General features: G+C 42.2%; 1 protein-coding gene across 1 annotated transcript in view; it reads left to right on the forward strand.

The window, feature by feature from the left end:
* GPATCH8 (G-patch domain containing 8) overlaps window positions 1-26055 on the forward strand; it is a gene marked incomplete at its 5' end in the record, with an annotated part of 245482 nt that overhangs the window by 139121 nt on the left and 80306 nt on the right. The window contains 2 exon segments of the mRNA XM_053699970.1: window positions 8680-8766; window positions 9099-9242. Coding sequence (XP_053555945.1) covers window positions 8680-8766; window positions 9099-9242 — 231 coding nt within the window.

Here is a 26055-nt window from a genome sequence, read left to right on the forward strand (position 1 = left end):
CTCCTGTTTAAGCAGTGGTAGGGCTATTGTGGGATAGGGGGTCATAGATTAGTATGACTGTTCCTATATAATAACATTATAACTATATAATAACATTCAAATGGTGTCATCAGCTACTTCATTACTGTGTGATAGGTTACATCAGAAGAAGGAACAAATTTGGAGTCTATAATGGGCAAATGTTGTGTGCCCCCTCATTTAAATGCACCCTCTGTGCTGCTGGTTAGTTTTTAATTGCTCTAACATTAATTTTGGTATATAGTTTTGGGTCTGGTCATTCCTAGGTGAGCTCGGTCTTGCTATAGCCCATTTATCCTAGGCAAGTCCTTGTACTCACTACGGTAAGGCTATTCTACCCATCCAGTACCGATTAAAGTAGCCCACAGTTTCTTAAAACTGAAGCTAAATTCATTCTACCTGCTAGCTTTGTAACACTGTTCACTGTTAATAGTCACAATCTTGATATCTGACTTATATGTTACACTTATGGAAATAGTAGCTTTTTCGGAACCAATTACTAACAGGGAACTGTAGCTGCCAGATTATCCGGTTTGACATTAAACATTGTGACCTTAAAGAAACCACACCATTGTGCAGGACGCACTATGTGGCATTTTTCTTTCCAACAATTGAATATGATTGTACAGTGATTATCTAGTTTAATATATCGATACTACAAGGAAGTCTGTAGACAAATAGCACTAATAGTATTTTGCTAGGGGAACTGGTAATTGGTACAGATTGATCACTGCACTGATTTCTGAGAGGAGTGTGTGTGTCAATTGTAACTTTGACACTGTTTTATTTTATTTTGTTCAATTTTAGTAGTGGAGAATTCCACCTTCCTTTTATATTGGAATTTCATAAAAGTTAAGTTTTAAATCACTCCACTCCACACATTCACTTATTGTATTGATTATCTCCACACAAGTGTGCCATATTATGCCCCTTTTTCTATTTCTCTCTTCTATACAAACACATTTACTGCAGGTAATCATGTTGATGATGTAAGTAGACCTACAGTTGGTGCATTGGGGGTGTGAATATACACCCTCTGTGTAGTCAAAGATTGAAAGGTTTTGCCCACTGAAACATGGCCGAAGGCCTTCCAAGTACTGTTCCCACTCTTAAAGTGCCCTTTATGTTTCAACCAACTACTCTTATTTTTCGGTTTGATGAGCATTGAGGGAGACACTTGGTTCCCAATTGTTACATTGCGTCTGGGGATGCAAAAGCAACCATCTCTAAACTCCTCCTTCAGATTGTCATCTGCCAAGAGTATTGGCAAATTCTTGCGTAAGATTTTACAAACTGAGTAATATTGGGAGCTGTAGGTAGTCGCAAAAGTTGGCTTGTCCCTAGCTTTCTTGGCCCTGCTTTTATCTTCAAGTTCTTTCTGGGCTACATCATTGGCTGCTTTGGTAGCAACATTTTTGTTGTAACTTCATTCCAAAAATGTTTAAGTCAATCCTTTGCATTCACACAAGAAGCTGTCATCCTCCGAACAGTTCCTTCGCAGTCTTAAGAACTGACCTTTAGCTATCCCATAGCTAGTATGTTTAGGATGACTGCTTTTCGCGTGTAGAAAGGTGTTAGATGCAATTGGTTTTACATACAGAAATATGCTCACTCTATTTTCATCAGGGAGTCCTTTCAAAATTACATCAAGATTAGGGTGTTGTAATTTTATCAAAAAATGAAGTGAAACTCGATCCAACTTCATTATTGTTGAGATAGCTAACAAATGATACACTATCATCCTGAAAGCCAGACCATACGATCAGCAGGTTATCTATATATAGCTTATAGCTGATAATAGATGCTAGAAAAGGGTTGTTGTCAGCATGTAGGTGTAGGTGCTCCCACCAGCCAATGAAGATGTTGGCATAGGCTGGGGTAAATTTGGCACCCATTGCTGTACCTCGTAGTTGTAGGTAAACAATTCCTGAGAATTCAAAATAGTTGTGTGTTAGTAAAAAGTCCAACACTCTTAGGATGTATTTCTTCAATTTAACAGAGTAATTACTGAATTTGTCTAGCATATGATTAGTGGCTTCTAATCCTCTATTGTGTGGAATGACTGAGTATAGTCCGACCACATCAATAGTAAGCCAACCCATAATCGAATTCCAAGTATGATCAACCTGAGGAGATGTTTAGTGTCTCTCAGGAATGAGGGTAACTTGTAAACGAGGGGTTGTAATAGGGATTCCAGCTATTAGAAAGGTTCTCAAAAAGAGATCCTATGCCAGAAACTATTTAGCGCCCTTTTACTTCCTCCAAGGACTTATGGACCTTGGGGAGGTGATGGAATATTGGGACAACTGGGTGTTTCACGTGGAGATATTCAAAGGTATCATCATCTATGATGCCTAAGTGCTTGCCGTCATCAAGCAAGTCCAAGAGGAGTGCTCCAAATCGCTGTGGGATCTCCAGGCAACCTCATATAGACATCTGTCAAATAAAGCCTAATAAAGAAAAAAAGAGACAAGGCGCCACATAGTGTAGTAATGTCTGGAACGCCCAGCAGTAAGAGACCCCTGATCTGGTCTGGGAGGCTGCCACGAGGCCTACAGCAACATTAAAGGAGCTGCAGGAATATTTGTCAAGTACTGGCTGTGTGGTACATGTGACAACAATCACCCGTATTCTTCATATGTCTGAGCTATGTGGTAGAGTGGCAAGACGGAAGCCTTTTCTTACAAAAAAAAAAACATCCAAGCGCGGCTACATTTTGCAGAAACACATCTGATGTTTCCCAGAAGCATGTTGCAAAAGGTGTTCTGGTCTGATGAAACCAAATTTGAACTTTTTGGCCATAATTCCAAAAGATATGTTTGACGCAAAAACAACACTGCATATCACCAAAAAAACACCATACCCACAGTGAAGCTTGGTGGTGTCAGCATCATGCTTTGGGGCTGTTTTTCTTCAGCTGGAACTGGGGCCTTAGTCAAGGTAGAGGGAATAATGAACAGTTCCAAATACCAGACAATATTGGCACAAAACTTTCAGGCTTCTGCTAGAAAGATGAACATGAAGAGGAACTTCATCTTTCAGCATGACAACGACCCAAAGCATACATCCAAATCAACAAAGGAATGGCTTTACCAGAAGAAGATTAAAGTTTTGGGATGGTCCAGCCAGAGCCCAGACCTGAATCCAATTAAAAATCTGTGGGGTGATCTGAAGAGGGCTGTGCACAGGAGATGCCCTCGCATTCTGACATATTTAGAGTGTTTTTGCAAAAAAGAGTGGGCAAATCTTGCCAAGTCAAGATGTGCCATGCTGAAAAATTCATACCCAAAATGCTGTAATAAAATTAAAAGGTGCTTCAATAAAGTATTAGTTTAAGGGTGTTCACACTTATGCAACCATATTATTTTAGTTTTTTATTTTTATTTCCCTTTACCTAAAAGATTTCAGTTTGTTTTTCAATTGAGTTGCACAGTTTATAGGTCACATTAAAGGTGTAAAAGATACTGTTTGGGAATTAATCTCCTCATGCACCATGTTTTGTCCTACATACCTGGTCTAAAACCTTTCAATGTTTTATTCCCTCTTGTAAAAGCAGTCTTTCCATTCTTACATATGGGAATACATCATCTGGCCACCAGGAGGAGGCAGACACCCCAACCAGAGCTACAACTATCCCTCCTAATTCCTGTCCTTCCCAGTAGTTATTTGCCTTGTCTAGGAGGTAGGTGCTCTGCATACAATTAAATACAAACAACCCTCAATGGATAGTTTTGCAGGCACAGTGTGTATGAACACAGACACCATCACTTGCTTTATTCTCTGTCTTGGGTATTGCCCTAAGCAAATCACTGTGTGCACTCTGGTATGAAAATGTTACCGAAGCTCTTCAGACGGTTTTGTTTTTTTAGTGCATATTTAGCGAGTGGGCTTTCAAGAGGGACACCATTACTCTGCGTCTCGCAGCCTTTGGGAGTAAACAATCTTCCCCGCCGTGAGACAAGATTGGTGGCATTAGCTCAGCGTTCGATCAACACACAGAGTGAGTGCTGGGACATCCTGTCACTTTTCTCTAGGAGGGTGTAATAGACTCTCTGGTGCTTTAGGAGTGACTCCAGGTAGTCTTTACTGATAATCTGACATGGTACACTTTTTTTATTTTATGTACAACTCCCTTATCAGGAGGAATAGTTTTGTCCCTAATGGAGTATTTGTCTATTATTTACTGGCACTGTGAGTATTTGGAGTGAAATGGAACAACCTGGGTATGTTGAACATGATACTTTATTTGACTGAAGGGGAAACGGTGATGATTCTTGATTCTGCAAGGTGAAATTTGTGTGTCCACCGGCTGAGCTTTGCAGTTCATGTTTAACTACAGTTCTCCAGTCTCACTCCAGTTCTAGCCCTCAAAATACTTCATTATCCCCTGTCCTGATTCCTCAACCTCGGGTAGCGTGTCCTAGTACTCAGGATAATGCAGTATGCTCCATTGCTTTACTCCCACAGTCTCTATTGGAGAGTTCTAACTCGCAGAATACTGTTGTATGCACGCCTAACCCTATACTTCAGGGTGTCATGACTTCCTTGCCCCATATTTGACATCTAAACTGCAATCTGCAGTGTCTGCTGCTCTGGGAGTTCTGCCACCAGCAGGTAAGCACAAAAGGAAAGCTTAACATTTTCCTCTGAATCTAGAACCCGCAATTCAGTTGGTAAGTTTTTGTCTAGACATTTGCAAGCTTCTGATGACTAATTCATGTCTTGTATGGAGGGCAAACTATGATACTCAGATTCCCTCAGGGAGTCTGACAAGGAGGATTAGGATTTGTGGAACACCGTCCCTAAGGGAGACGGAGCTATTTCTACCCTAGCTAAGAGAATCAACATTCCTCTAGAGGATAGCACTTCCATTAAAGATCCAATGGATAGGAAACTGGAAGGATATCTTAGGAAAGCATTCCTGCTATGAGGTCTTCTTTTCCAACCAGCAGTTAGCATCGCTGCTGTGGCAGGTGCTGCAGCCCTTTGGTGTGATTCATTTTCGCAATTGATTACCGTTGAGTCTCCTTTAAAGGAAACTCAGGATTGCATCCAGGCTCTCAAGACAGCTAACTTATTTATCTGTTATGCAATTATCCGCATTTTACCCATCAACACTAATACCACCTGTTTTGCGGTATTTGCTAGTAGTGCATTTTGGTTGAAGTCCTGGTTGGCAGATATGGTTTCTAAGTCTAGATTGCTCACATTAAACTTTAAGGGTAAAACCTTGTTTGGTCCAGGCTTAGAATCCATCATTTTGACAGTCACTGGCGGAAAGGGAGACTCTGCAAAAGGGGAGGGGACAGTAGGTCATTTCGTTTCTTTTGTTAAAAGAAATCTTAGAGAAACCCTTCCTCAAACATGTCTGGACCCAGTCCAGAACATGCAGATCAAGAAGTCGGTCCCTGACTCCAAGTTAACATGAAGGAGCAGCCCCCGAGCAGGAATAATGCCAGGCAGGTTTCTTTTCTCCTGTAAGGGTTTCACCCTGCTTTGTTTGCTATTTGCTGCTGGGTGCCATTTTACTCACCTCTCTCACTGAATCTGCTGCATAGTGTGTAACGCTGCTCTCTCACCTAGGCGCCCTCTTATGGCCAAACTGATAAACATCATCAGTGTGAGACAGGTTGCAGTCCCAGAATTATGTCATCACTTATTATTTAAAGGGCCTCTGTTCAGTATGCTTTTGCTCTTGATTTGCTCAGACTTCTTTGTGAGTTCCTGTGTTCCAGTTCCTGTGTATTACCTGGCTTGGTTGTCGTCCCTTCTGGTTCCTGATCCCTGGCTTGTTCCTGACTCTGGCTCGTCTGACTACTCGCTTTGGCTCCTGACCCGGCTCGTCTGACTACCAGCACTGGTTTTGACTCCTGGCTTGTCGTTTTGCTTTTGGACTCTATTAAAGGGACAGTCTACACCAGAATTTTTTAACCCATTTCCCAGTTTTGCATAACTAACACATTTATAATAATATACTTTTAACCTCTGTGATTATCTTGTATCTAAGCCTCTGCAAACTGCCCCTTTTTTCAGTTCTTTTGACAGACTTGCAGTCTAGCCAATCAGTACCTGCTCCCAGATAACTTCTCGTGCACGAGCACAGTGTTATCTATATGAAATACGTGAACTAACACCCTCTAGTGGTGAAAAACTGTTAAAATGCAATCTGAAAGAGGTGGGCTTCAAGGTCTAAGAAATTAGCATATGAACCTCCTAGGTTAAGCTTTCAACTAAGAATAGCAAGAGAACAAAGCAAAATTGGTGATAAAAGTAAATTGGAAAATTGTTTAAAATTACATGCTCTATCTGAATCATGAAAGTTTATTTTGGCCTAGACTGTCCCTTTAATTTTTGTTTTTAATAAAGGTGTGATTATTTTAGCATTTTACGTCTGATTCCTGGTACCATGACATTACGCAAGGGCACTGAATCCTGATGGTGCTAATAATCCACCTTAACCCACCATCATTTCCAGGATGGATGAACAGGATCACCGCTTGGATCAATTTGCCCTAGCCCTGCAAACCCTTCTGACTCGCATCGCACATTTTGATCATTGTGTCCCACAAGTTATGACTGCTCATGTTTCCGCTGCTGCACCTAGTCCTACCAGGAGCATGTCTGGTCCTGCACCTCTATCTCAGCGATATGGAGGCGTTCCTAATCAGTGCAGAGGGTTTTTGGACCAGGTGGGCATTTACTTTGAGATGTTACCTCAGGTGTTTCCCTCTGACAGAGCTAAGGTGGGATTTCTCATCTCGTTAACTCTCTCTGACACAGCTCTTGCTTGGGCTAATCCTTTGTGGAAGACTAATAAACCTGTGATTTCTAATTACTCTGAATTTGTGGCCTCTTTTCAAAGGGTATTTGAAGTTCCGGCTCGCTCCTCCTCTGCTGCCAAACGATTTATGTTCATTCAGCAAGGTACGAGATCTGTTGCTCAGTATGCCATTGAGTTCCGTACGCTTGCCGCAGAGGTAGGTTGGAAGAATGAAGCCCTTTTTGCCGCCTTGCTTCATGGGCTCTCTGATGCGATTAAAGACTAAGTTGCCGCCAGAGATTTACCAGAGGATCTCGAGGCTTTGGTGTCTTTTTTTTTAATCCTAATTGACATCAGACTCGGTGAGAGGCCCTCTTTTAAGGAGCGCTTGCGGAAGCCGCCTGTCCAGTTGTCTCCTACGATTTCAATCCCTCCCATGCCTCCCTCTCCTCCCATGCCTCCTGGTCCCGAGTCACCAGGTACTGCTGAGCCGATGCAGTTGGGAATCATGCGTCTCTCCGAGGCAGAGAGGGTCTTCAGGAGGATGGAGGTGCTCTGCCTCTATTGTGGATTACAGGGTCACCTTTTTAAAGTCTTGTCCTACACGGCTGGGAAACGCTGGCACCTAAGGTCCTGGCGAGGGCAGACCTTGGGTGGAATATCCTTGTCCCCGGAACCGCTAAAGGAGAAACCTTTGGTCACGGTTGTACTTTCCTGGGTTGACTCCTTCATAGTCACCCAGGCTCTTGCTGACTCCGGTGCTGCGGGCTATTTCATTGACAGTGCTTTTGTATCACAGCCCTCCATTCCTGTAATGCCTCAGTCCGTTCCGCTTGCTATTGAGGCCATTGATGGCAGACCCCTTCAGCCTGCAATTGTTGCTCACGAAACCGCTCCGTTATCCATGACTGTTAGGGCTCTACATTTTGAAACCTCCAGTTCCAGGTGATAAACTCTCCTCATTTTCCAGGTGTTCTGGGTTATCCCTGGCTCCAAAAGCACAATCCCAGTCTTGACTGGCGTAGGTCCGAAATTTTGTCATGGTCTCGGCAATGTATTTCCACTTGTCTTGGGAAACCATTTAAAGTCCTGTGCACTTCTTCTGTATCTCAATTGCCAGAGGAGTACTGTGAGTTCCTCACTGGTCTTACGATTGTGCCATAGACCTGCAACCCGGAGCCATTCCTCCTCGGGGCCGGGTTTACCCACTGTCTGTTGCGGAGAATTGTGCTTTGGAGGAGTATGTTGCTGATGCTCTGTCGCAGGGGATCATCCGCAAATCCTGCTCTCCTGCAGTAGCTGACTTCTTCTTTGTGAAGAAAAAGGGTGGTGAGTTAAGACCATGCATCGATTATAGGGGTCTTAATCATCTTACCATTAAGAATACTTACCCTATTCCGCTCATTACGGAACTCTTTGACTGCCTCAAGGGAGCTACGGTCTTTTCTAAACTTGATTTGAGAGGAGTGTACAATCTCGTTAGGATCAAGGAGGGCCACGAATGGAAAACAGCATTTAACACCAGAAAGCGGGCATTATGAATACCTTGTAATGCCCTTTGGCCTATGTAATGCTCCTGCTGCTTTTCAGGAATTTATTAATGATGTCCCCTTTATCTCACTTGCTTTCCCTATCCTCTGACATGAACTACTGGGAGGGAAGTAGGAGGGATAGTTAAAGCTCTGGTTGGGGTGTCTTTGCCTCCTCCTGGTGGCCAGGTGATGTATGCCCATATGTAAAAATGGATTTTGTGGACTCACACTACCAAGACAGAAAATAATTTATCAGGTAACAATAAAAAAAAAATGCTCCTATCTGAACGATTTGTTTAAAGAATGACAAAATTATGTAAATTTTATTTAAATATCTTGAAATAAATGTTGACTTCAATTTTACTTCAGCTGGATTATGCAGAGGATGCAACAGAGCGTCGACGTGTCTTGGAAGTGGAAAAAGAAGACACAGAGGAGCTGAGACAGAAATATAAGGTAATTACCTCTGTCTAGTTAGTAATGTGGTCTACTCTAAAGTAATACTCAGATGTTCACTACCTTATCACCAATAGAATAAGGGTTTGTAGCCCTTATCATAAAGCAGATGTGTTAAAATGTTGTTTTGGACCATAATCAGGTTAGCATTTTATTTCTCTGTTTGAGGCTAAAAGTAATTTTACGTTCATGCTAAAATTTAGCTTATCTGTGGCCCACCAGATAGGTGTTTTGTCCATTTTATTTTTAACTGTTTTCTTTGGTAAGCATATTCATAAATTCCAGTTGCCATTGCATTATCAATTGTTATAGTGTATGCTTATCTGACACAGGACTTTGTGGATAAAGAGAAGGCCATAGCAAAAGCATTGGAGGAATTGCGGGCAAACTTCTACTGCGAACTGTGTGACAAGCAATATCAGAAACACCAGGAGTTTGACAACCACATTAACTCTTACGATCATGCACACAAACAGGTTAGTTCAATCTATACAGCATTCCTGCTTCAGATACTGTTTTAAAATCTGCTTATTCTACTAAAGAAGAGGGAACAGATACAACGTGAATCATAACATTTTTATAAAGAATTTATGATGGAGAAAAACTGCAATAAGTTTGTGTGCTTTTGATGACACTGCTGTTTATTTTGATGCTTGGCTTAATTCTGCTAAATAATTAGTCTTTATGTCTGCTCCTTCTGAGCAGATTCTGAATAAAGTTGCATTATGTTGAACTTCTATATGTATTTCTGGATGTTCTAAGTTTGTTGGCTAAGATAGCCTTTTAAACCTGGGTAAATCTTGTTGGCAGATAATGGTTCTGAGTATTATTTAATCTATGAATGGTAAGCCCCTTTCTTTCTTATGACACGGTGAGTCCACGTAATCATCAATTACTGTTGGGAATATAATTCCTGCTTCTCTGTGCTTCTGTGAATGGTGTGTGCTGTATTTCATTTGCCTGCTTTAAATATAACACCTGGCCAGCAGGAGGAGGAAAAGAACACCACAGCAAAGCTGATAAGTATCACTTCCCTTCCCATAACCACCAGTCGTTCTTTTTGCCTTCAGTGCAAGGAGGAGAAGTTTAGGTGTCTGTTTAAGATTTCTTCTATCAAGATTTTTTTATTTTGGAAGCCTGAGCAGGCTTGCTCTTATCTTCTCTGACTATCTGAGTCTAGCTGTATTCCACTTTAGTCTCTTCAGGAGGGCTGTGGTAGCTGTAAAGCAGTTGGGAACTTGTGTGGTGGGCCTCACTACGTTTTCACAGATTGCTGCCCTGCAACAGATTGCCAGAGTAGGCTTACTCTGTTCCTTCTTCTTATCCACAGGTCTCTGTGAGGAGTGGCTTCCTCTCATACCAAGTGAGATGTATCCCTGTCGGACATGCAAGGGTGCAGGTAAGTGCCATTTTTTATTTCTTAGGAGAAAGAACTCTGGCACGTTAGCAGTATATAGACCACCTTATTGGGACTATGTTTCCTGGAGGTCAGGTTACCACAGACAGGATAGCAGGGCACTGTGTGAACGGTTCTAGGACGTCCGAGTTCTAGTTAAAAAGAGAGATGCACTATTCTGTATAAGGATTTATTCAGTAGGTGTTTAAAACTTTATTGGTGGCTCAGTCAGTTAAACTGCTTGTATGCAGTTGCTATTTTGAATGGTGCATTTTTTTTCTTGTTAGGGACCTAGCTGTCCGTATACAGATGCTGTGACCTCACGGGGGGCGGGACTCCTGACGCAGCGCGTGCTTTTACTTGGCGCCTTTTACTCAGGAAGTTAACAGCTTCTGTGTTATGCTCCCTCATTAGGGCCGCTTGTTTTCTGAGAGTCACTCCAGTGGCAGTGGGGATCAGGTAGGCACCACAGCTTAGCGCTGTGGTGTAGAGCAGTGGTTCTCAACCAAAGTGACCTCAAGGCCCAGTAAGTTTTAGCTAGACATGTCCAGGGCCCGGTAGTTTTATATATATATATATATATATATATATATATATATATATATATATATATATATATATAGTGAGCAGCAGGGGTAGGCTGATCAGCCAGGCAAATAGGACCTGGGCCGAGGGACCAGCAAGTAGGGGGGCCCACAAATGGCATCTCCGCGGATCCTGGTGCATTCCTTAAGCTGGAGTTCTCAGTTGCCCTATCAGTAACTAAGCAAAAAAAGTGTGGGTTTAGTGGGGGCCCTGGCAGGGGTCTGTCGCTTTGAGGGCCATGGAGTGTGGGGTCTGGCCCTGGAGGTTGGGTGCCCTTTCTCTGGACCTTAATGTTGGGGGTCCTGGCTCTGGAGGTTGAGGGGCCTGTTGGGGGCAGGGCAGGGAGGCTACCATGTTCATTTGCATAAAATTTAATACATTTTGGTCAGTGTGAGAAAGTTTTCCTGGGGCCTTGATTGGTATCAGTCTGCCCCAGGTGAGCAGTGGGGTAAGAGTGTGCAGTGGGGGCATGACAGGTCGGGGCCCACCAGCAGGGCTATCACGGCCCGCCTGTTGAGAAACCAGGGTGTAGAGTAGAGGGTGCAGAGACTTGAATAAAATAAAGTGTTAAATTTTTTTTGATCTTTGAAATTTTCCAATAAGGGTTTGTCTGGGTAATTCACTTACTGCTTCCTATTGGGTCTGTCGCTTCTCCTTAGCGAGAGCATTAAAGGGACAGTCTATTTTAAACAATTTCCCAATTTACTTTTATAACCAATTTTGCTTTCTTTTCTTGGTATTCTTAGCTGAAAGCTAAACCTAGGAGGTTCATATTCTAATTTCTAAGCCCTTGAGGGCAGCCTCTTCTCTCAGGGCATCTTGTCAGTTTTTCACCACTAGAGGGTGTTAGTTCATGTGTGTCATATAGATAACACTGTGCTCACACACGTGGAGTTCCAGTGAGCCAGCTCTGATTGGTTAAAATGGTCTGTCAAAAGAACTGAAATAAGGGGGTAGTTTGCAGAGGCTTAGATACAGGGTAATCACACAGGTAAAAAGTGTATTTATATAACTCTGTTGGTTATGCAAAACTAGGGAATGGGTAATAAAGGGATTATATATATTTTTAAACAATTCAAATTGTGGTGTAGACTGCCCCTTTAAAGATAGAGTACCGCTTTAGAAGAAAAAAAAATTAAAACTTTTTTTTTTTTTTTTGCTTGAAAAGATTTTGTTCTTTTGTTGCAAGATGGACTTAGAGTCTTTGCTTGAATGCCCAAGTTAAACCCCCTTTGTCTTTTTGTGGTTCTTGTATTGAAAGAACTTTGATATACAAAGACAGACTGTTTTATTATGAGCCACCACACTCTCGCGTGGATGCTGTCCAGGCGATGCCACAGCCTCTTCCACAAGTGTCCCAAACTGTTTTATTGTCACATGCAGTGCCCTGCAGGTCCTCTTAATGTCCGGATGGAGTGTATTTGAAGGCTTAATTTGCGGTCCAGGTATTTTAGCACTATGGCTTAAATCTTGGTCTACAGGCATTTTTTTCTAAATCTAAGCTTTTGGCAATACCCTACAAGGGAAAGACCTTGTTCGGGCCGGCATTGGCAGAAATTATTTCCGATATCACGGGTGGTAAAGGATCCTTTCTGCCTCAAGACAAGAAGAACAAGTTGAAGGGACGTCAGTCTAATTTTCGTTCCTTTCGTAACTTCAGAGGTAAGTCTTCCCCTACCTCTACCAAGCAGGAACAATCCAAGTCTTCTTGGAAGCCTGGTCAGTCTTGGAACAAGGGGAAGCAATCCAAGAAACCCGCAGCTGAATCCAAGTCAGCATGAAGGGGTTGCCCCCAATCCGGGATCGGATCTGGTGGGGGGCAGACTCTCTCAATTCGCACAAGCTTGGGAACAAGATGTTCCAGACCCGTGGGCAATGGACATAGTTTCCCGGGGATACACTCACTATTGTTGTTGCACAATATTCAGGTAGCGCCATATCACATTACAAAGCAAAAAGAAAAAAACCAATTGTAAATATGCATATAAAAAATCACAACCTGTAGTCACAAGTGTATCAAAGATAAATAATAATAATGTGTAATATGCTAATAAAAGTCCATTCCAAGTACAAAGTGCACTAGCACAATGGATAAAAATAGTCTCTAAAACATATGTAAAAAGAGGAACAGATACTTGTTTAGATTTCTTGAAAAGTTTGTATCCTGTGTGTCCACCATGCAGCTCCCTTCCAAACACTGGTGTGATCTCCGTGAAAAGGCAGCAGGAAAAGAGGAATCTGTAGATGCAGAAAAGGGTGGAGTGCAACCAGGGGGACACGGACCAATATAAGTGCAGATTATAAAACGTTCCACTTTATTTAAAAGATCAAAAAGATGTACACAAAAATGGGCGTGGCCTTAAAGCATTTCGCTGGGCTCCTCCCAGCTTCATCAGAGGCCACACCCATTTTGTACATGGAGGACGCAGGTGAGCTGTGTGCAGCGGTTAGTCTGAAGCCGGCTTAATTACAGCACTACCGCTGCCCCAGTGAAACCTCCTCCGTTTGGTTGTTATTACAATCCCTTAGTGACTACTAGCCCTGATTTCTTACTTACATGTTGGGGGAAGGCTATATACATATAGCACATACCATCTGAACCCCAATCATCTTTAGTAGGCAATATATAGTGTCTAGCTTCACAGTCTAAGAAGGGATTTTTTTACTCACAGCGTATTTCAGAGTGTGGATTACAGAGGCTCTCTGCTTCATTCACCCTGTGGACATCTATAACGTGTGTGCTGTTACATATGTTTGAGGGTGAATCCTGTAAGTGTACATCTTTTTGAACTTTTAACAATAAAGTGGAACGTTTTATAATCTGCACTTAGATTGGTCCGTGTCCCCCTGGTTGCGCTCCACCCTTTTCTGTATCTACAGATTCCTCTTTTCCCGGGGATACAAGTTAGAATTCAAGACTTTTCCTCCAAGGGGCAGATTCCACCTCTCAAGGTTATCTGTAGACCAGATAAAAAAAGAGGCGTTTTAGAAATGTGTTCAGGATCTTTCCTTTTTGGGAGTGATAGTTCAAGTTCCAAGTCAGGAACAGGGTCTCGGTTTTTACTCCAACCTGTTTGTGGTTCCCAAAAAAGAGGGAACTTTTCAGCCCATTCTAGATCTAAAACTACTAAACAGATTCCTCAGAGTGACGTCCTTCAAGATGGAGACCATCCTTTCAATTGTTCTTCTGATTCATTACGACCATAGATCTGAAGGATGCATACCTGCATGTTCCCATTCACAGGGATCATCACAAATATCTGAGGTTTGCCTATGTAGACAAACATTTCCAATTTGTAGCGCTGCCTTTTGGCCTCGCCACAGCACCGAGAATTTTCTCAAAGGTCCTGGGAGCTCTATAGGCTGTAATTCGGGCTCGGGAAATTGCAGTGGCACCTTATCTGGACGACATTCTAGTTTAGGAGCCATTCTTGCAACTAGCAGAATCTCAGACAAAGATTTTGTTGTCTTTTCTTCGTTCCCACGGTTAAAAGATCAATTTGGAGAAAAGTTCTCTTTTTCCGGCTACAAGAGTGACCTTTCTAGGAACCATTATAGACTCTCTAGCTATGAAAATATTTCTGATGGAGGTCAGAAGAGCCAAGATTTTGTCCGCTTGCCTTTCTCTACAGTCGGCGGTATGACTATCAGTGGCCCAATGCATGGAGGTGATTGGGTTGATGGTGGCTTCCATGGGCATAGTTCCGTTTGCTCGGTTCCATTTGAGACCTCTACAGCTATGCATGCTCACTCAGTGGAACTGGGACTATGCAGATCTATCTCAGAGAATAGTTCTGGATCAATCAACGGGGGGACTCCCTACAGTGGTGGCGCAAGAACATCTGTCCCAGGGGACATGTTTGAGAAAGCGATCTTCAATGCCTTGATGGCTTGGCCTCAGCTGGCTCTAGCCCGGTTTCTCAGGTTTCAGACGGACAACATAACCTCAGTGGCTTACATCAACCACCAGGGGAGAACTCTGAGATCCTTAGCCATGAAGGAGGTGGCACGGATCATCCAATGGGCGGAGGCTCACAATTGCTGTCTATCTGCCATCTACATCCCAGGACTTGGACAATTGGGAAGCGGACTTCCTGAGCAGACAGACTTTTCATCCCGGGGAGTGGGAGCTCCATCTTGAAGTGTTCTACAAGTTAACAACCAAATGGGGGTTACTAGAATTGGATCTGATGGCGTCCCGTCAGAACTCCAAGCTCCCAAAGTACAGTTCGAGGTTGAGAGATCCTCAAGCCTTTCTAATAGATGCTCTGGTAGTTCCTTGGAACTTCAGGTTGGCATATCTCTTTCCTCCGTTTGCTCTCCTTCCGCTGGTTTACAGTGTGATTCTCCTTTCTCATATTTCATGCAGATAAGGCAGTTCTCCGTACCAAGTTTGGTTTTCTTCCTAAGGTTGTGTCGGACAGAAATATTAATCAGGAAATTGTTGTTCTCTCTGTCCTAATCCTCCTCATAAAGAACGTTTGTTACACAACAAATTCTATCTGCAGGCTACGAAGGACTTTAGTCAGTCTTCTGCATTGTTTCTCTCTGGTTGAGAAGTATTAATCGTATGGCATATTAGACTGCTGGACAGCAGCCTCCTGAGAGAATCACAGCTCATTCCACTAGGGCTGTTTCTTCTTCTTGGGCCTTCAAGAATGAGGCCTCTGTGGAAAAGATTTGCAAGGCTGCGACTTGGTCTTCTTTGCACACTTTTTTCTTAATTCTGTAAATTTGATACTTTTGCCTCAGCTGAGACTTCCTTTGGGAGAAAGGTTCTTCAAGCAGTGGTGCCTTCTGTTTAGTTTACCTGTCTTGCCCTCCCTAATCATCTGTGTTCTCTAATTGATGATTCAGTGGACTCACTGTGTCATAAGAAAGAAAAAAAATTTATGCTTACCTAATAAATGTATTTTTTTCTTGACACAGTGAGTCCACGGCCCACCCTTATTTTCAGACAGTTTTTTGTATAAACCTCAGGCACCTCTACACCTTTTTACTTCCTTTCTCTCCTTTTCCTTTGGTCGAATGACTGGGGGTTATGGGAAGGGAAGTGATACTTATCAGCTTTGCTGTGGTGCTCTTTGCCTCTTCCTGCTGGCCAGGAGTGATATTCCCAACAGTAATTGATTCCGTGTTTTTTTTTTTTAATAATTTTTTAAATAGATTGCTAATAAAAGACAAAGTTCATGTTCCCCCACAATTTTCACATATTCAAGATAGACTTTATTAGGCCTTTTTTTATGGCTACGTCTTCCATATTTATAAAAAAAAAAAAAAAATACTACAGATAGAAAACTTTTTATCCAAACTGCTTGGGACTGGAATAGTTTTGGATTGTATTTAAAAAAACAAAAATGTACTTCCAAAAAAAGAAAAAGAATTGTATTAGTAATTAAAGGTTTGGATTCCAAAAAATAAATAAATTATATTTGTATTTGTATGTCACTATTTATGTACAATGATAAAGAATCACACGCTTGCTTTTTTGACGGCAATCTTATTCCATAGTCCAGCAATAGTCCTTGGCATCTTCCTCTGAGGTCAGATCTTCTATCTCAAGGTCGATGATTTTATCAAAACCTTCAGTCTCTTAATTTAACCGCTTGGAAATTGAACAGTTGATACTTTCACAAAGAGGTTTCTGTGATTCAGTAATTGATACTTTTAATTCAGGCTTGTAAGCCTGTTTACTAGAAGAATTTATCATAAGGTATGTACAACCTATTGCTATTGGTTTACGAAACGGTACAAATTCCGCAAGTTCTTACAAGAGGGTATGGATAAGGGTTTTGCAGCTAGTTCCCTAAAAGTTCAAATTTCAGCTTTATCTGTCTTGTTGCATAGACAATTTGCTTGCTTACCTGACATTCAATCTTTCATTCAGGCTTTATGCAGAATCTGACCGGTGATTGTCACCACCTCCTCCGTGGAGTTTGAATTTGGTTTTAAGGTTTTGCATCCCCCACCTTTTGAAACTATGCATAAACTAGATATCTAATTTCTTACTTGGAAAGTTCTTTTCCTGTTTGCTATCTTTTCTGCACGTAGAGTGTCAGAACTAACTTTCTTGGGAGGTTCCTTATTTGTTTTTTCACCTGGGAAGTCTGTTTTAAGACAGATCTGGTTTTCTCCCTAAGGTAGTGTCTACTGAAAATATCAATCGGGAAACGGTATTTGCTTCTTTGTGCCCTAATCCAAAATCCCCATAGGAGAGGTTATTGCATAATTTGGATGTAGTTAGGGCACTAAAATTGTATCTTCAAGCTACGAAGGAGTTTTATCAGTCTTCTAGTCTGTGTTATTTTTGGGTAAATGCAAGGGTCAAAAAGCCACGGTTGTGTCTTTCTGTCTTTCTGGTTAAAGAGTATAATTCGTAGAGCTTACGTGGAAGCTGGCCAAGATCTACCAGTCAGAATTACTGCTCATTCTACTCGTTCAGTTGCTACTTCTTGGCTCAAGAATGAGGCAACAAATTTGCAAGTCTGCAACTTGGTCTTCTCTTCACACTTTTACAAAATTATATTATGTGTTTACCTCATCGGAGGCTGCTTTTGGCAAAAAGGTCTTAAGGCTGAGGTTCCTAGTTACTTAGGTGCCTGCCTTACAATTTTCCCCACGCATTCATTTTGTGGACTTTTCAGTTTGGGTATTGGTTACCAAGTGTAAGGATCGTGGACTCTCACTACCTTTAGAAAGAAAATCTAATTTCTTTCCATAAGGCAGAGAGACTCCACAACTTCATTCCATACTGTTGGGAAATACTACACCTGGCCACCAGGAGGAGGCAAAGACACAGCAACCAAAGGCTTTAAATATCCCTTCCACTTCCCCTATCCTCCCTGTCATTCTTTGCCTTTCGTCACTAGAGGAGGTGACAGACGAGTGTCAGAAGATTCGGATAGTCCTGCAATGGGTATGTTCCCTTCAAGAGAGGACTGGAGTTTTAATTAATCATATAAACCTCTCAGTGAGAGTATTGATGAGTTAGTCTGAAGATGCAGGGAAAGTTTTTCTGCGAAACCATCCGACCTGTTAACTAACAACTCCTGAGCAATCAGTGTTGATGAGTTTCACTGCTTGCTTTTAATCACTCAGGTCCTTGTCAGAGCGTCTGTACAAGGCTGTCACACTTGAGAGGCTGTATCTGTTCCACAGCATGGATCCTAGAGGGTAAGTCCGCTTTATTGTTATAGCAGGGACTCCTGTATAGGGTCACAGTGTGACTCCTCTATACCTCAATAGGGTTAATATCTCCTTTAGGAAGATTATTGGGAACAGTTATCGTGTTTTATTTTGTTCTGCATTAGGTTTGGGCTTATAAGACTGTGTGCTTTTGGGTTGCGAACAAACAGGTTTCACATTTGTTTTTGAGTGTTCCGTAGCTCATATTAGCTTAACACTCTCTTGCATAGCAGGGGAAGTCCTGTCTTGCGCACCACGTGACCGGGTGCGGCCTCTTTCACTTCCTTGCGATCCTGCTGCAGACCACTCCTGAGAAGAGCGTTTCACTGATCATTTGTCTGTGTCTAGGAGGTGGTGAGTGCCCCAGCCATTGGGATTGTAAAGGTGCCTGTTTATATTAAAAACGCTTGTTTTTTTGTAACTTTTTTATTCCATCTGAGGAATTACATACCTAAGCTATGGAGAACTCTGATACTACGTTAGAGGGTTACACTCCTTCTATAGGGAATAATACCTGTTTATATTGTGAGGAGGCTGTGGTTTGCCTGCTCAATTTTGTTCTAATTGCCTAAGCACTGTTTTAAAGTCTAAGAAGGGAGCGAAGTCTGCCAATACCCATAGCACAATTAGTCCCTCTGAGCCATCAAGCCAATGACCCGAGAAATTTCTGCCCTGTCTACTCAAACCGCTTCATATGCAGTTCCCCGGGGCACAGCTAATTCTCCATCTGGAGGGGGCCTTTTTCCTGCGGACTTTACAGCGCAGCTACAATCGGCGGTGTCTGCGGCCCTGAGTACCTATTTCTGGGAAATGTTAGAGAAAGGTTAAACATAGTTTTCCCGACTGTCATCTTAATTCCTATCGGATCTAGCCTGTATGTCTCAGCTATCCGAGGATGAGTTAACCTCTATAGCATCAGAGGGTGAACTTTCTGAGTTGGAGACGTGTGTTATTAAGTCTCCTCTGGCGGAGGAACCCTCCTTTTAGATTCAAAATTGAACATTTGTGTTTTTTACTAAAGGTGGTATTGTTTATGCTAGAGGTTCCAGAGGCTAAGCTACCTGAGGAACCTAAGATCCCTAAGTTAGATGGTCTACAAAGACAGAAAGGTCCCACAGACTTTTCCTGTACCAGTTCTTATGGCAAACATTATTAGTAAAGAATGGAAAAGAATAAGAACTTCCTTTCCTCCCTCGGCAACTTTTAAGAAACTGTTACCGGTCCCTGACTCTGAAATAGAATTGTGGGGTTCCATACCTAAGGTGGATGACGCCATTACGACTCTAGCTAAGCGTACTACTATCCCCCTTGAGGATAGTTCGACGTTTAGAGAGCCTATGGACAAGAAGTTTGAAACTTTCCTGAGGAGAATGTTCCAACACAATGCAAAGACTATCCAGCAACAGAACCACAGGGCAGAGCTTCAAGGAGTCACTACCAAACTCCCCAACGTCAGTAAGAACAATAAGGATGAAGCTCTCCAAAATGCCAAATTTTCAATGCTTTATTGGAAACAAGTGCAGAGTCAAACAGCCACAACGTTTCGGGGAACTATGCCCCTTAATCATGTGGTAAGTGATTATACAAGTACACCTGTTTAAATAGCTTTCACTGGGATTTTAACCCTTACAGTCTTGTAATGCACATAATATAAATGCAACAGCACCATCTGCTGGTCAAGAACAGGTATACACAAGTACAAAAATTAAAAACATACAGCTATGAAGCCTCTAAAAATGAATCACATAAAAAGTTATAAAATTAAAATAATTCCACTTAACTTATACTAAATATGTTAAATTATCAGATATATTTACATCAAAATAATGTACCGAAAAATTTACAAACACAAAAGAGCAACATCAGGTCAATAAAAGACAGACCAATCAATCTCTCTATTTAACCCCCTCGGCTCCAGGGTATCCAACTGGAAAATCCAGTAGGACTCACGCTGTTTCAAAAGGGTATCTCTATTACCCCCTCTTCTGGGAACCTTAATCTGTTCGATAACCTGGAACCGGAGATGGCTAATATGATGACCTGCTGCTAAGAAATAAGCAACTGGTGCTGTTAATATCTTACACCTAATGTTGCTCTTGTGTTCTGTTATTCGATCACGTATCCTCCTTGAGGACTCTCCAATATAGGCTTTCCCACATGGGCATTTAATCATGTAGATAACATAATTACTGTTACAAGTAAAATAGTCCTTATAATAAAATTTGTAACCACTATGTGGATGTGAAAAATAAGGACTCTTTACTATAGAATTACAATTACTACACCCAAGACAGGGAAAACAGCCTAAACTTTTCTTGGTAATATATTGTTGTGCCGATGTTTTACCAGAGCCAATGTCAGCTCTAATTAAAGAATCTCTCAAGCTCTTACTCCGCTTGTAGGCTGGCATTGGCATTTGGTCAAACTCAACAACTTCTGAATTGCAACTTTTCAGGATATCCCAGTGTTTCTTAATAATTCTCCAAACCTGATCGCTCTGTCTAGAGAATTCAGAAACAAAAATCATTCTCTTAGAATCTTTTTTGACAGACCGACTAGGCTTCAACAATGTCTCACGATCCAATTAATAACTTGTAACAGTAATTATGTTATCTACATGATTAAATGCCCATGTGGGAAAGCCTATATTGGCGAGTCCTCAAGCAGGATACGTGATCGAATAACAGAACACAAGAGCAACATTAGATATAAGATATTAACAGCACCAGTTGCTTATCATTTCTTAGCAGCAGGTCATCATATTAGCCAACTCCGGTTCCAGGTTATCGAACAGATTAAGGTTCCCAGAAGAGGGGGTAATAGAGATACCCTTTTGAAACAGCGTGAGTCCTACTGGATTTTCCAGTTGGATACCCTGGAGCCGAGGGGGTTAAATAGAGAGATTGATTGGTCTGTCTTTTATTGACCTGATGTTGCTCTTTTGTGTTTGTAAATTTTTCGGTACATTATTTTGATGTAAATATATCTGCTAATTTAACATATTTAGTATAAGTTAAGTGGAATTATTTTTATATTATAAATTTGTATGTGATTCATTTTTAGAGGCTTCATAGCTGTTTGTTTTTAATTTTTGTACTTGTGTATACCTGTTCTTGACCAGCAGATGGTGCTGTTGCATTTATATTATGTGCATTACAAGACTGTAAGGGTTAAAATCCCAGTGAAAGCTATTTAAACAGGTGTACTTGTATAATCACTTACCACATGATTAAGGGGCATAGTTCCCCGAAACGTCGTGGCTGTTTGACTCTGCACTTGTTTCCAATAAAGAATTGAAAATTTGGCATTTTGGAGAGCTTCATGCTTATTGTTCTTACTGAGAATGTTCCAACACACAGGATTTTTATTCTAACCTGCGGGAGCAGCTACCCACTGGTGCGACTCTGTCTGAACTTATTGAGGTGGAATCTCTCCTCTAGAATATTCATGAGAAAATTAGGCCATAAAGAATGGCATACTCCTTTCAAATGTGATGTGAATATGCAAATTATTCGCTTGAACGCAAAGGCTTCAGGTTTTGTGGTTCTAGCCCGCTGGGCTCTCTGGTTGAAGTCTTGGTCTGCGGATATGACTTCTAAATCCAGGTTACTTTCTCTCCCCTTCAAGGGGAAGATCTTATTCGGACCAGGTCTGGACTCCATCATTTCCACGGTTACTGGAGGGAAAGGAGCCTTTCTGTCACAGGATAAGAACAGACCTAAGGGACGACAGTCATCGAATTTTCGTTCCTTTTGTTCGGACAAGTCCCAACAATTTCTCAATCCTCATCCAAGCCAGAGCAGCTCAAGAGTACTTGGAAGCTGGCTCAGTCCTGGAACAAGTCCAAACAGACAAAGAAGCCTGCCAATATCAAGTTGGCATGAAGGGGCGGCCCCCAATCCGGGATCGGATAGATTAGCGGCTGATTGTCTCTTTTCTCAGACACTTGATTTCAGGATGTTCAGGACCATTGGGTTCTGGACGTCGTATCTCAAGAGATACCGGATAGGATTCAAGTACCATCCGCCCAGGGTCAGATTCCTTCTCTCCAGACTGTTTACAAGACCAGAGAAGAGGACTGCCTTTTTAGGTTGCGTTTGGTACCTAGTCTCTTTAAGAGTAATTGTCCCAGTACCTGCATCAGAAAAGATGTGGGGTTCTATTCAAACCAATTCTGGACTTGAAGTGCCTAAACAAATTTCTAAGTGTCCCATCCTTCAAGATGGAGACAATAAGATCAATCCTTCCTCTGGTTCAGGTTCAGTTTATGACTACCATAGAGCTGAAGGATACATACCTTCACATTCTGATACACAAGGAATATTTTCAATTCCTAAGGTTTGCATTTCTGGACCAACACTTCCAGTTGATAGCACTTCCGTTTGGCTTAGCTACTGCTCCAAGAATATTTACAAAGGTTTTGGGAGCTCTCCTAGTGGTTGCCAGAACACGAGGTATCGCAGTAGCACCTTACCTGGATGATATCTTGGCACAGGCACCATCTTTTCGTCTAACAAGGGAGCACTCAGAATTCCTTTTAAGTCTTCCTTGGTCACATGGATGGAAGATAAACTTGGAAAAGAGTTCTCTTACTCCACATACCAGGGTGAATTTCCTGGGTACAGTTATAGACTCATTATCCATGAAGATCTTTCTAACGGATCAGAGACATTGCAAGCTAACATCAGCTTGCCTTGCCCTCCAAGCCTCTCTAAGTCCTTCGGTGGCCCAGTGTATGGAGGTGATTGGCCACATGTCATGTATGGACATCATTCCCTTTACCAGATTCCATCTCAGACCCTTACAACTATGCATGCTATATAATGGCGACCATTCAGACCTGTCCCAACAGATAATACTGGGCAGCCTGTCGAGAGATTCACTCTCTTGGTGGCTCTGTCAAGATCACCTGTCCCAAGGCACGTGCTTCTTGAGACCGCCCTGGGAGATTGACTATGGACGCAAGTCTATCCAGCTGGGGAGCCGTTTGGGGTGCTAGGAAGGCCCAGGGTCGGTGGACTCAGGAGGAGTCTGCGTTGCCGATCAATATCTTGGAACTTCAGGCAATATTCAATGCCCTAAAGGCTTGGCCCCTTCTGGGTTCGTCCCAGTTGATCAGATTCCAATCGGACAATATAACTTTGGTAGCCTACATCAACCATCAGGGAGGAACGAGAAGGTCCTTAGAGAGGAGAGGTTTCTCAGATCTTGGAATGGGCGGAGACCCACAACTGTATGCTGTCAACGATCCACATTCCGGGTGTGGACAACTGTGAAGCAGATTTCCTCAGCAGACAATCTTTTCACCCAGGGGATTGGTCTCTCCACCCCAAGGTATTTGCAGAGATATGCTCCAGATGGGGAATGCCGGAGATAGACCTCATGGCCTCCCGTCTAAATTCCAAACTACCCAGGTACAGGTTGAGATCGAGGGAACCTCAAGCAGTACTAATAGATGCACTAGCGGTTCCCTGGAGGTTCTTCTCCCCCGTGTGGTGGCTCGGATCAAGCAGGAACGAGCACCGGGGATTCTAATGGCTCCATCCTGCCCGCAAAGGACTTGGTTCGCGGATCTGGTAGAGATATACTCATCTCCTCCATGGAGGTTACCCTGTCGCAGGGACCTGCTACTACAGGGTCCCTTCCTACATCAAAATCTAGATTCTCTGAGGCTACTGCCTGGAGATTGAACTCTTATTCTTAGCCAAATTAGTTTTTTCTGAGAGTGTTATTGACACTTTGATTCAAGCTCAACGCATCTACCATAAGGTGTGGGTACTTATCTGCACTGGTGTGACAGCTATCGGCCCTGTCGGTGTTGCTGCACAAGAGATTAGCTGAGCTTCCGGATGTGCAGTCCTTTGTTAAGGCCCTGACTAGGATCATGCCTGTGTTTAGAAGGGTGGCTCCGCCTTGAAGTCTCAACCTTGTTCTTCGTGTGTTGCAACAGGCTCCGTTTGAGCCAATGCATACTGTTGACATTAAACTGTTATCCTGGAAGGTTCTGTTTCTGTTGGCTATTGCCTCTGCTCGCAGGGCTTTCTGAGATTTCTGCCTTGCAGTGTGATCCACCTTACCTTGTTTTCTCTTGTTAAGTGTAGTCCGTCCACGGGTCATCCATTACTTATGTAATATGTCTCTTCCTAACAGGAAGCTGCAAGAGGATCACCCAGCAGAGCTGCTACATAGCTCCTCCCCTCACATGTCATATTCAGTCATTCTCTTGCAGCCTAACTAGATAGGTCGCTGTGAGAGGTCTGTGGTGTTTTTTAACTTAGTTTATTTCTACAATCAAAAGTTTGTTATTTTAAATGGCACCGGAGTGTGCTGTTTATTCTCAGGCAGCATTAGAAGAAGAATCTGCCTGCGTTTTCTATGATCTTAGCAGACGTAACTAAGATCCACTGGCTGTTCTCATCTGAGGAGTGAGGTAACTTCAGAGAAGGGGAATAGCATGCAGGGCCCCCGTGCAAATGAGGTATGTGCAGTAATTATTTTTCTGAGGAATGGAATTGACTGAGAAAATACTGCTGATACCAATGTAAAGTAAGTTCAGCCTTAAAATGCAGTGATAGCGACTGGTATTAGGCTGATGAGTGTGTGTACACTGAATGTATTTTTCTAAGGAATGGAATTGACTCTGAAAATACTGTTAATACTGAAATAATGTATGAGCCTTAACTGCAGTAAAAGCGACTGGTAGCAGGCTTATTAATAACAATTCATAACTTTTCAAATGTATGTTTAAAACGTTTACTGGCATGTTAATCGTTTTTTGTGAGGTACTTGGTGATAAAACTTATTGGGGCATGATTTTTACAACATGGCCATCTTTGTTTTTTGCATAGAAACAGTTATCTGAGCTTCCCCACTGTTGTAATATGAGTGGGAGGGGCCTATTTTAGCGCTTTTTTGCGCAGTAAAAATTCAGTCACAATCTGTCTACTTCATCCTCCATGATCCAGATCGTCTCTAGAGAGCTCAGGGGTCTTCAAAATTCATTTTGAGGGAGGTAATCAGTCACAGCAGACCTGTGACAGTGTGTTTTGACTGTGAGAAAAACGTTAATTATTAAATTGTTAATCCGTTTTTGGGTATTAAGGGGTTAATCATCCATTTGCTGGTGGGTGCAATCCTTTGCTAAATTAATACATTTACTGTGAAAAATTGGTTGCTATAACTATTTTGGTTCATTGTTATTTCAACTGTGACAGCTTTTTGTGCTTCTTAAAGGCACAGTAGCGTTTTTTATATTGCTTGTAAATTTATTTAGAAAAGTATTTCCAAGCTTGCTAGTCTCATTGCTAGTCTGTTTAAACATGTCTGACACAGATGAATCTCTTTGTTCACTATGTTTTAAGGCCAATGTGGAGCCCAATAGAAATTTATGTACTAATTGCATTGATGCTACTTTAAATAAAAGTCAATCTTTACATGTAAAGAAATTATCACCAGACAACGAGGGGGAAGTTATGCCGACTAACTCTCCTCACGTGTCAGTACCTTCGCCTCCCGCTCAGGAGGTGCGTGATTTTGTGGCGCCAAGTACATCAGGGAGGCCCTTACAAATCACTTTGCAAGACATGGCTACTGTTATGACAGAAGTATTATCTAAATTGCCAGAATTAAGAGGCAAGCGCGATAGCTCTGGGTTAAGGACAGAGCGCGCGGATGAGGTGAGAGCTATGTCAGATACTGCGTCACAGTTTGCAGAACGTGAAGACGGAGAGCTTCATTCTGTGGGTGACGGATCTGATCCAGGGAGACTTTATTCAGAGGTTTCTAATTTTAAATTTAAGCTTGAGAACCTTCGCATATTGCTAGGGGAGGTATTAGCGGCTCTGACTGATTGTAACACGGTTGCAATTCCAGAAAAATTATGTAGGTTGGATAGATACTATGCGGTACCGGTGTGTACTGACGTGTTTCCTATACCTAAAAGGCTTACAGAGATTATTAGCAAGGAGTGGGATAGACCTGGTGTGCCCTTTTCCCCTCCTCCCATATTTAGGAAAATGTTTCCTATAGACGCCACCACACGAGACTTATGGCAGACGGTCCCTAAGGTGGAGGGAGCAGTTTCTACTTTAGCTAAGCGTACCACTATCCCGGTGGAGGATAGT

The sequence above is a fragment of the Bombina bombina genome, chromosome 1, assembly GCF_027579735.1.
Source record: "Bombina bombina isolate aBomBom1 chromosome 1, aBomBom1.pri, whole genome shotgun sequence".
NCBI lineage: Eukaryota > Metazoa > Chordata > Amphibia > Anura > Bombinatoridae > Bombina > Bombina bombina.